This window comes from Vidua chalybeata, chromosome 11, assembly GCF_026979565.1.
Source record: "Vidua chalybeata isolate OUT-0048 chromosome 11, bVidCha1 merged haplotype, whole genome shotgun sequence".
NCBI lineage: Eukaryota > Metazoa > Chordata > Aves > Passeriformes > Viduidae > Vidua > Vidua chalybeata.
In genome coordinates this window covers 7809641-7821645 of record NC_071540.1, presented here as the reverse complement: position 1 = coordinate 7821645, position 12005 = coordinate 7809641, and the positions used below count along the sequence as shown (strand labels likewise).

At 37.6% G+C, this 12005-nt stretch overlaps 1 protein-coding gene across 1 annotated transcript in view; it reads left to right on the top strand.

The window, feature by feature from the left end:
- ITFG1 (integrin alpha FG-GAP repeat containing 1) overlaps positions 1 to 12005 on the top strand; it is a 73752-nt gene that overhangs the window by 27158 nt on the left and 34589 nt on the right. Inside the window, exon 9 of the mRNA XM_053952656.1 lies at positions 9408 to 9502. Coding sequence (XP_053808631.1) covers positions 9408 to 9502 — 95 coding nt within the window. The remainder of the gene's footprint in view (positions 1 to 9407; positions 9503 to 12005) is intronic.

Below are 12005 nucleotides of genomic sequence, written 5' to 3'. Positions count from 1 at the left end.
TTCTGTACCTCACAGTTGATGTGCCAGCTTTGCCATTTGCTAAAGGTCTCAGAGGGTTCTGTATCTCTGTGCTTTCACTCTGCCACTTCTCATGAATTAACCTTGTGCATGTTGGGCTCTGCAGCGGTGTCAGGCCCAGAGTGAGCTTTGGGGCTGTGCCACTTGGGCTGCCTTCTCTCTCACACCCACCTTTCTGCTTGTGCCTTCTTGCACTCCTGCAGTGTAAGATTCTGGTTTACTGATCACACCTGCCTCTTAACAAAATAAGCATTGTTTCAAAAGGTCACTTGGTCTAACATTCTTTCCTACTTCTGAAAATTTGATTTGAAGTACCCTTTCCAGCCATGAGTATTTACCAGTCATTTGAAAAAAGGGGGGAGCTTTGTATAAGATTCTGACTGAGAACTTGCAAAAGCAACTAACTTGGGGTAAGATTTCCGTTCTTAACGTAAGCAGGTTGATCAACAGCTATCAAGTATAAATTATTTGGCTAAGTGGATTTGGAAAAACCAGCAATTAGGTGACTCATGAGAAACTGTCACAGATGTTGGTATAATCTTAGTACCAAATGTTCCTGAAGTATTGAAAAAATAAAGTTTTTTTTTTCATTAAAAAATACGCAAGTATATGTTTGTATGCATCTAAAAGTCCAGTATGTTTATTTATATGTGTGTGTGTATTTTAATGGAAAATTACATAGAAGGATGTGTGTATATATCAATACATTTATGGTAATGGAGTAGCCCTTACACTTTATGACTAAGTTGGAACCTTTGTAATAAGTAGCACTTCCCCCTGTTACATGATAGCAGTGATTTGTACATCAATCTGACCAAAGGACAGGGAACAATTGACAAATTTGTACTGCCCTTTTAAAAATAAATCAGAAAAGCTTTTTGACATCTATTACAAATGGCATTTCAATTGATTAAGGTGAGCAGAGTTGGGTGCTAGAGAATTCTGCACTTATTTAGTTGCCACATTGCTCCAAACAAGTAAGAGCTCTTCATTATTACTTTTTCTATTCTTCTCATGTCACTATGGTAATTGCAGTGCAGTGGTTGCTATAGCAAAAATGATTAATCCTGCGTGTTGTTATCTGTGAGCTGGCAGAGGAGTTTTTTAAGATCTGCTTGTACTGTCTTTAGAGGAAATCATAGATGTTGTCTAGAATCCTGATAAATACTTGCAAGTGTATAGAGAGTTTTATTAAATGTCACTTAAATTAATAGGAAAATGTTGTGTTTTCCAAGAAATTTAAGGATTTCAATGGGACGATCTGAAAATGACCAATTTTTTTAGCATTAAATGAATGTGAACCATATTTTGGCCACTAACCTGCTATTTTCACATTAATTTAAAGATTAATGACATGTTTTTGAAGTAGTGAGTCAGAAATGATTAGCACAGGATATTGTCCTGATTATATGATCCATTAATTCATTTCTGTAGGAAACTGGTGTTGTAATTGGTATTTAACTATGATTGGTTCAGTTGGATAGCAGAGCTTTAAGATCATCCTTTGGTATCTGAGACTGTAAAAGTTTGATTTACCAGTCATTGATTTTGCTTAGTTAAGGCAAAGAACTTTGTTTTGGCTTGTATTTAAAGGAGAGTGAAAATGGCTTTTTGAAATCAAATTTGATCATGGTTTCCTCATAAGTAAATACAGCTCAACTCTTCATTTCTCTAGGTAGCATTTAGCCAACCCAATCCTTTATTTTTTAGTCGCCATTTGATTTCTTAGCTGCTGCCCTTTCTCTTCTCTAAGAAGTTTGCATTCACCCCTGCTATGCACACTTTTTGAGCTATGCTGTGCTTTTTGGGCAAATATGGGTTGGGTTTGTTAAAGTTCCATCAAAGTCTTTTGGAGACCTGAACTCAATTTTTTCTCGTATTTAAAATCCAGTTATCAACTAATAATCCTAAGAGAATCCTCTCTGTTCTCCCCCCTACCAAGTAATTGAACTATTTCATGTATGTTAACTACTTGTATGACATGTGGTAGTAATTATCACTTTCCTTGTAGGAAATGATAGCTCATTATTGCCAGTTAATTATGTTTAAACAGGATAACATAGTGCCTAACCTTTGGGGGTTTTTCAACCTTTCATTGCACTGTGCCAAATGCATTTTGTTGAAAGATTTTTTTTTTTTAAGGAGACCTTAATTATCCTGCAGCTGAATATACTTTAAATGCACTGCTTTTCTGACTGCCGTTGCATTTTGATTTTGTACCTTTTAATTTTGTCTGTCAGCTTCATTCTAACATCTGAATTTCTTTCTTCCCTCAGAATGTTGCATCCTCAGATACAGTAGCAATGTATCAAAGGGAAATTTTAATGGTACATTTTGGTAAATAACCCCTTAAGAAAACCATTCTCCTTTGAGCACTGTGTTATGAAAATATTTAGTGCTTCTGTAGTCAATGAAAGGATTCTCTAAGAACCTTAAGGTGCAGGGTGACAATATTTCTGTGCATGAAATGCTCTGCATATGAGGAAAGCTGAGTTTACTGGGATCAGTTTGGGTGGAAAAGGTATGAAAGTTAATGGAAATGAAGCCTTCTGAGAGACTTTAGATATGGAAGAGGTTCTTTTAGTACCGGATGCACTTCTGAAACAGCAGTGTATAGAGATGTACTAAGTTAATTGACACTGTGTTTTGAGTGTGTGAAAGTGTATTTAGGAGCTAGGTCTGTTTTCTTTGTTAATTTGTAACCAGCAATGGTCTCCAGTGACACCTCAATGTTTTAAATGTAGTTCCCAAACAGTGTCAGTTTTGGATGGGGGAAAATCAGGTTCCCATATTTTGCCAAGGTCTTTATGTGCTGACAAATGCTAATATCTCCTAGGAAGAAGAATTGCTGTTGCTTCATATTATTTTTTGTCAAAGGTGCTTGAAAATTAAGAAAAACTTTGCTTTATTTCCAGCAATAAAAATTGGTGCAGTGCTGCATGTGTCACTTGGTTATCTGTTCCTTGTTGAACAACTTCATCACAGGATTGTTTTTTTCTTTGGCACTGTTCATGGCTGGTACAAGAGGAGCTCTGGACCCACGTTGAGCTGACCCAAGGCAGTTACACCAGTGGCTTGCCTTGCTTTGTGTTCTCCCTTCCCTTGGCAGCACCTGGAGATTCGTTGCCGTGGGAGCTTTGAACATGTGGAACATCACCGAGCTCTAAATGTACAGCCAGGCTTGGGAGTTTGTTTTAACGTGAAACAAGAGCTTTCAGCAGAAACTGCAAGAGGAGTTTGAGCAATGATCTTGTTTGGTGTGGGGGCAGTTCACATTGTATTTGATGCAGTTCCTTTTCCCTGCTTGGATCTCAGTCAGTCCTGGAATTTCCATTCGAGGCAGAAGGCCGCACTGTTGGCTCCGGCGCAGCCTGGAAGTCTCGCTGTGCAGTTTGCTGGCACGCTGTGTTTAAGTGCTTCTATGCAGTGGAGCTGTGAATATGAATTCTCTGGAAGGACTTAAAATCAGAATTGATTTAGTGTGAAGGAGAGGGTTATGAAGATTTCTTTAATGTCTACAGAACTTTGAATCATCTGTAAAAGCTCTTTGCAGCTCTTTTTTGAAGTTATGATTCACATTTGCTAAAGGCAGCTGACATTTATTGTTTTAATAATGTGTAATTGTCTTAGTAATTTATTATAACTGTCTCTGTCATGACCATCTCACTGAGCACCTAAAGGCACAGAGTGACAAAAGAATTCTAATGATTTAATTACTTGAGAAGATAAATTTAAGATAATCAGCTTTCAAACAAACCTTTATTTTATTTGAATATCACATCCAGTTGTACTTATTGTAGGCTTCTTGCCTGCCCCAGAAGGATATTGCTATAGTACAGTCCTAACAGGGCTTTTTTCTTCTTTTTCCTCTTATTGTTCTTCAGAACTGTAAATTGAAGACTCGTGAGAGGGGGTACTGAGAACTGGGTAAAGACCAGTGGGAGAGATGTATGAATGAGAACTTTGTGGAATATGAAGGTTCTTGTTTTTATGTTCAGAATTATGAAAGCTGACTTTGCTGGCCTGTATAGTTAACATATTTCATTTTGCCTAATAGTTAGGGTTAGAAAGGACCTCTACAGATCATCAAGTCCAACCCCCAACTTGCTAGGAAACAACTACTTTTCTATTTAACAAAACTATAATAAGTTACAATGGTCAGTCTATGATCTCAGAACAGCCAAAAAAAAGTTGATTCCATTTTTGTTTTTGAAGGAGCAGAAGTAAGATTACACTGCAGCAGAAGTACAGAGCATTTAAATTAAAAAGGTTTAGATCATACACCCACCAAAAGCTGTCTTGCTCTTCATAGCTACAACTTCATCTTGCTGTATTATGAAACAGTTTTGGAGTCAGTGATCACAGAACTTTTCATTTCCCCAGGTGCCATTTTCTTCTCAGAGCCCATGTTGGAAAGTACGTTGCACAAGCATGAATCTAACAATCCTTGAACCTGTCGCAAAAGAGCACTTTTGTGACACCTTTTTCTATGTTTGTTAAGGAATTTGAACTTTGGGATTGAGTGTCTTTTGCCTAGGTTTACTCATGCCAAGTAAGTTACAAGTGTGTTTGTTTTATAAGCACCTCTCTGATACCTTTGGGAAGAAGTTTCTTGTTTAGATCTCCTTTGACCATTTGCTATTTGTGAATTCAGTTTAAAATGTGTTCTCAGACTGCAGATTGCTTTTGGAGCATCTTCCAATTCTAATAACATGATGTTGTGTTTAATCTGATTGACAAGTTTTTTTTCTGCTCTCTCCCATTCAAATTTACTTTTAGAACAGATTGAAAATACTTGAGCTGTGTTTTTTCCAAGTGTGAACATTGGCAATCAATGTTAAAGCTCAACATTGAGCTCTCACACAGCCTCTCTGTGCAAGGTGTGCTCCCAGGCAGTGCACAGGCAGTGGCTTTGGGGTGCTTGGATTGGGCTGCCAGCACTTGGCAAACACGGGCAGGGTGTTGGGAAGAAGACTGTGCCTGTGGCTCTTGTTTGAAATACAGCAAACAGGCAGTTGTAAGTAATGATTCTCACATGATTCCTAGATGGAATAGGACTTCTAATTTTGTCTTTACATATTTAGACATAAGTACAGGTATGCAGGTGATGAGTACGTAGGACTGTTCTTTTTCTAGCCCTTTCCACTGCCTACAGAACTTGATCTTTATTAACCATGGAGTTATGCTGTATCACACTCAAGCCAGAATCATGTGTTGAGAACTTTCTTGTTAACAGTTGAGATTCTGTTTCTCTGTCAAAGGTGCTCCAAGCTGAGTGGTGCTAGCACAGGACGTTTGGAGTCTGGAGTGTTTGGGCACACCTACTGCTGTAAATGATATTGAGATTACAAATAAGATTTCCACCAGTTTGGAATGAGATCTCATTTTTAAATGAAAGTGACAGAGTAGCAGACCCCAGGAACTGAGTGAAGATCACAGAGGGTCTCCAGAAACAGGTAGACCTAGGCTGAAGGAGATTATTAGAGACATGTTATGCAAGGTGTTTTTCATAAATACTTGAAACCAGCGTAGGTGCGATGGGGTCATCCAGCTGTTGTCACCAATGCATGTTTTGTCAGCTGTGAATATCTAATTGCACTGATCAATTGTGCTAGTGATAATCCTTTGAATTTCTGTCTTCCTTTGTGGAGAAATTGAACTTCAAGATCAGAGTTTAAAACTGAAGGATGTTTATTTACATTGGAATTGAAACCAGGCATGAAGATAGGAAGTGTTTCTTGGATCTAAGGTTGTTGATGAGTTAAAGCTCTTAAGTTAGCAACTGCTCAGGATGTTTTTTGTGTGGTCTTCAAGGTCAGTGGTTTGCATTCCAGCAGGTGCTCCCAAGGTGGAATCATGTAAAGATGAAGAAGGAAATACTTTCTTTCAAAACTGGAAAAGATTATGTATTGATTTGTTGATCTCACAGTGTCTTTGAAAAAGCTTCAGAAGTGCAGGAAACATTTCTGGTTATAAAAGATGGATCTGTACATTGTAAGATGTGCTTTAGAAATAAAAACTGGAAAAGAAGTAAGATGTAATATTATGATAGAGATGAAGAATGTTGGGATTTTCTTCTTTTGATTGTTACTTTTCTGTAATACAGCATTTGACTAATTGTGGATTTTCTTAAACTATTTTGCTACAACTCGGAAGATACTGTTGTTTCATTGATGTCCTATTTCCAGCTCCATGTTCAATGCTGGAGCTTTACTTGAAACTTTTTAAGTTTAACATTTGTTCTGTCTGCTCTGAGTGCCGAATTAATGTTTTTATAGCTCGTCTTCGTGATCTTTAAATTCAGCTGAGCACAGAGTGTAAAACAGGAAAATAAAGACCAAACAAACAAAATCCAAGCAAACCAGTCTAGTCTCTATAGTATGGATATCTCTATCTGAGAAACTTTTGTGAGGTGGATACAACAATAATTTGAGATGTGTCAGCTTAAGAATGGCCTCTCATCTTGTTTTCAGGATGTTTTTTGATAAAATTTATTTTTAAAATAAATTTTTTTTTTCAAAACTGTGCTGTAAATTTTCAACAGATTTTTCTCTTATCTTGAACTTTATTTTTTTAACTACTGGATTCTTAAATATCTGTTACACAGAATTGAAGAGAAATTGCAACTGAAAACATGATCCTGTAAGAGAAATTATGCAAATGTACGTTTATCTTCTGGTCAAAGGAACTGAGGAAACTCTGGCCTTCCAATATGGAATATACATCATAGTATTTTCAGTTGGTAGGGACAAAGGCGTGGTGTTTGATGCATATTTGCATTTATTCATTCTTTGATCATACTGAATATTTTAATCAAATCTTGAGCTTGTAATTAATCTACAAGACCTTCATGTGTGATGGCTTCATGTCTAATTATGTGCTGGTTCTATCCCTCCCATCCTATGGATTGGTTATTCCTCAAAGCTCTGAGAGTGTTTTCATCAATGTCCTGCCCTACTCTGAACATTACCTACCCACACTATCAAACTGAGTTATTGGTATAACAAGATGAATGTTTGCACTATAAGTAGAATCAAACATTTTATATTCTCCTCTGCTCCATGGCATAATTTAAAATGAGAACATCCTTGTTCTTGTCCCTTTCTCAAACAGAGGAAGGTGGTTCTTTGTCCTTGTGTGTTATTGAAAAGCTTCTAAAATCACTTCAGATTGAAACTTTTGTAGAAATGTATTTAAAATATTATAATTTAATTTACATTTCATATTCAGAAAACATATCTCTGCAACTTAATTCAATTTTAGCAAATACTTCAATATTGCCATGATTTATAATCTGCAAATTGAACACTTTCTTCCATTTAAGTTTAGAAAAAAACTGTAGTCCAACAGCATTTTAATCTGTTCATGCAAGCAAAGATTCAAGATGGTTACATGTTTTAATTGTTGTTCTTGAATGATGCAGAAGGAAAATAGACACCTTCAGAAGCTGGTGCTGGTTTCAGACAGTCAGATTCAATAGTTGCTATGTTGATCTCTCTGTTCAATGGGAATTCCCTTTCCCATCTCTTTGGATGTGAACTTACTGGATTTCTATCACCTAGGCTACTTCACATCCTAAATTCTCTATCCTGGAGAAGAGAGCTGCCATGAGGATTTGGGAGGGGTCTGGGGGTGAGGTAAAGTAATTCATGAGGCAGATGGGATGTAGGAAGCCACTAAAAGTTTGGCTTTATCACTTGGAGATATTTGGGGAAGTCTGATATTTTCATCACTCCTCCTCCCCTTATAATCCTCCTTTCCATCTCCCAACTTGCTGGTGGAATAAGGGAGGGACCCAGAAATGCAACTGCAGATATAGATGTGCACAGAGCCCCAGAGGGAGCTTTGGCTTCACAGAACTATGGGCTGGCAGGCTGAGAAAGCTTTTCTTATGGTGCTGGTCAAGCATGACAGGACTTCTGGGCTGGGGCCAGTACTGGACTGGAAAATGAGTAAGGGGTTCAGTGACAGGCAAGTGATCTGGTTTTTGCGTATTAGCTCAGGAGATTTCATCAAGCAATTTTACACAATCCACTTGTCTAAATAAGCTGGTGTGGATTTCTGCAAACCCAAGCAGTAGGTGTGCCTGAGGCCCCTTGATGCTCTCAGCACTTTTGTGATTCATACAGAAATCTATTTTGTAGCATGTCCATAAGCTGCTTTTCTGAAACATCAGACCAGTAAAAATTTCATTTATTGTGGGATAGCCAAGCAGCTGTCAGGGAGCCAGACTGAGAGGATGTTTGTGGCTGCAACCTGCAATATTTTATAGGTATAATATAAAATCCAGTGGTGGAAATGATTCAAGTAATTAACGTGCCAGATGAGGACCTCTCTGTATTTTAGTGTTCACAGTGAACACTGCGGTTATCTTGAATGAAATGCCCAGCTCCTCAGAACTGTATGGGCTAAAGGGCAAGTTGAAAAGGTGAATTGTTTTTATTACACTGTCAGCTTTGATTCCATGGGCTGGAAAAGTGGATTGCCTGAAATGTGCCTGAGCTGAGGGTGCCAAGTCATGGCAGGGCAGCTGTGCTTCTGGAGGGGATCTGGCAGCCCAGGCTCTCGATGCAGCAGTTCTTGCTGCTGCTCCTTGGCCCTCGTGTTCCTCTCCCTCTGTGCCCTCCCAGCCCAGGCAGGGAGCTGCCACTGCTGGCCTGGCCCCTGGGAGGAAGGCAGGGCTGCAAGGTCACCATGGCAACACAGAGATCTCCTGGAGTGGATAATGGACAGTAAATTATTACTTTTTTCCCCACTCTATGCTCTGTGTGTCAGAACTCTAGATGCAAATAGCCATTGCTCGTTTAAATATTAAAAGGTCATTATTCTACTAAAGGTTTTGGAAATACATGGATTAAAGGCACTTAAAGAACATTTTTGAAAACCTGTAATTTACTCAAATTTACCTAATTCTGTAAGCCTGGGATTTATTAGCCATTGTGTTAATCAGCTCTCCAGTGTTGTTTTTTGTGTTAAGTACAGATTAAGATATTACTTGTGAACTCATGACTCTTCCTAAAGTCTTGCTGACAGCGCAAGAGTTTAAAACTACTTCAGAAAATTAAATAGTTTTTATGGTGGACCTGTAATGGTGGATTGGTATTAAAGGTAATTTTTTTTCCCAAGTGAACACAGGGATTAAATTACTAAGGACTTACTGTTCTCAGTATGTGAGTAAAATTCAAAATTCTCTCAATATTATGGGTAAGGCAATCTTCAAACAAAAGACAAAGATTATTAGGTTAAGGATGTTGAATAGGTCTAGTTTATCTCATGTAATTTTTCACATTTAAAAAAGGAGTAAATTATTCACAGCTGATTATTTCATGCAAACAGGGTTTCTGATTTTGCAGATACAAAGCTGAAAGGCTTTTTTTTCTGTTTGACAGATGGGGATGGACAAAGCGAACATTTATTACCAGTCTGTGAAGATGAAACATGTCAAAAAAGTGCCATCTACCTAACCAAGCTGGGATTGGACCAGGTAATGTGAATTTGGAATAGCAAAGACAAAGCAAAATACTGTGTATATGAAATAGAAATTTCTCAGAAAAGAAATCAAACCTCCTCACCTGTAATTATAGAATACAAGAGATTTGTATTTACTTACTTGTGGGTTCCCTATCTGAAAAAATACGGGTTTAGTGGAAGAGATTCCTAGAATTTTTTATAATGGATAATTCTACTCAAAGAAATGATGGATGCTCCTGAAGAGTCACTTTCTTGATTGCAAAACACTGCATTCGAAGCACCATAACTGTTCCAGCATGAGATGAAAAATAAGGTTTGTGCTAAGCTGGAAACAAATCTAATTCAAATGAGCTTGTTGAGTTTAACTTAAGGAGCTATTTTAGAGTAAAAATATATATGCACACACATACATCAGTGCCCACACTTCTTAGCCCTAATTTCTACTTTGTTATTAATGAAGTGAATTTCCAGGTGGTATAGAACACTTTTTTTAGGCTGTGTATCTTTAAGGCTGGATATCTGTTAAACTGTTGGAGGGTTGTTTGTTCATGACACTACTGGCTTTCAAAGACATGGTTATAGTTCATGGAATAGATTATTATATGTTCATTTATTTAAGTATGTGATCATCTGGTTTAAGTATTTACAGTGCTCTGATTTATAATAAAGTCACAGCATACAGTAAATTAACCAGGCGTTTGTTGGATGGCTTAATAAATGTTTTACTAAATTCATATTTTGCAATGTGAACCTAAAGGCCAAGGTGACATATAAAGTGCTTGTAGCTGACAGCAAGACCCACTGTAGGGTACTCAGAGAAAATGATAATGTGTGCCATACATGTTGCTAACCATGTTATGAATTACTGATTATTCCCTCACTGAAAATTTTTAAGTTGAATTTTGTGCTAAAAGTAGTACCCTGTCTGATCTAAAATTCAGAATTTATAGTTGAACTTGTTACAGTCTGTAGCCCAAGTCTAGAGTGTAGATTTTCTCATTTAAAGAATCAAAATTTATAGAACACAGGCTGTAGCCTACTAGTGAGGAAAATCACTCTGTGTAGGAAAGGAAAGCACAGAGCCTCCCAGTCAGTGCAGGGGGGATGACTGGGATGGAACATGACATCAGAGTATGAAAGAATAACTCTAAATTTGGTAATTTATATCTTTTAGCCTTCTGAGCCCAGCAGCTCTGTTCTCAGAAGCCCCATTTTGCTGTGCACGCTGTTTGGTTGGTTGTGGGTTGTTGGTTTCTTGTTTTGGTTTGGATTTATTTTTTTTTACATTCATCCCCTCTACACACAGAACACAGCCAATGGATTGGAGCATTGCTGGATGCTGGGGTATAGCAGAGCTTGAGTTAAGGGTCAGAGCCTTTGCACAAAGCAAGTGGATGCTCAGTTTGTGATCCTTGCAGTGCTTCTGCTCCGGGGAGAACCAGGCTGTGGCCACGTGCTGGAACAGGGGAGTGCCTGCGCTGCTCCTTGGCAAAGGAGAGCTGCACTTGAGCTCTCAGTTTATTTCCTTACTCTGGATAATAGAAGAATTAAAAGGCATTTGAGTTTTGGTCCTCAAGTAAACTTGAGACGAATGTTCTAAATTAAAGTAATTTCACTGTAGAAAGTGAACCCCACACAAACAGCTGGAACCACTGGGAGTAGTGGGGTCTGAGGATCCTGTTGTTCAGGGTATGTTCCCAAAAGGAAGTGATGCAGTAGTGGCAGAGGGAAATGTGGGTCAGTTTGCATAATATCAGAATTTTTTCAAGATAGTCTGTTACTGTAACCTGCTCTGATCTAACATTGCATGCAGCCAGTTTTTATCGTGCTTCATAAGTTAATTTTTTGACAATAAAAACAACTAGTTTGAATAAACTACTTAGTCACAAATACATCAGATATTTAACCTATATTTAATTTGTTTACTCAACTTAGTAATTTCACTGTGTAGTTTCAATTTGAAAAAAAAATTCCAAGTGATAATGACTCTTGAGATAAAAATTAGCAGTTGAATATTGCCCCTTTGTTTAAACAGCAAAGAATCCAAAAGATTTTCACTGTGATAGAAAAGAAGTATTAAAAAGTATTTGGACTTTCACCTAGAAACGTTAAAGCAATTTTCCCTCCCTATTTTTAGAATGACTTTAATTAAAAATGACAGTATCAAATGGCATGCAATAAAGACTTGTTCTGGTCTAACCTTTTAAAGAATTCTATCTAGAATACTCTATTCTTGCACTCATCTGGAGGTGATGCAGCTATTTTCTTTTGAAACTTTTTCTCTTTTCTGTTCTGAAACAGTGAAAAGTATCAGTGTCTTCATTCATATGTCTGCAGCTTTTCCCATGTGTTGCATGCTTCCTTCAGGCAGAAGTCTATTCAAATATGTCAATTCTTATATTTATTTGGAAGTAAAATGTTTAATTTCACTGAATTTGGTCATTGTGAGGTCGGATGATAAGCTTTGACTAAATCAGTTACTCTTCATGAGAAATGATAAGCATAAACTTTGTGGC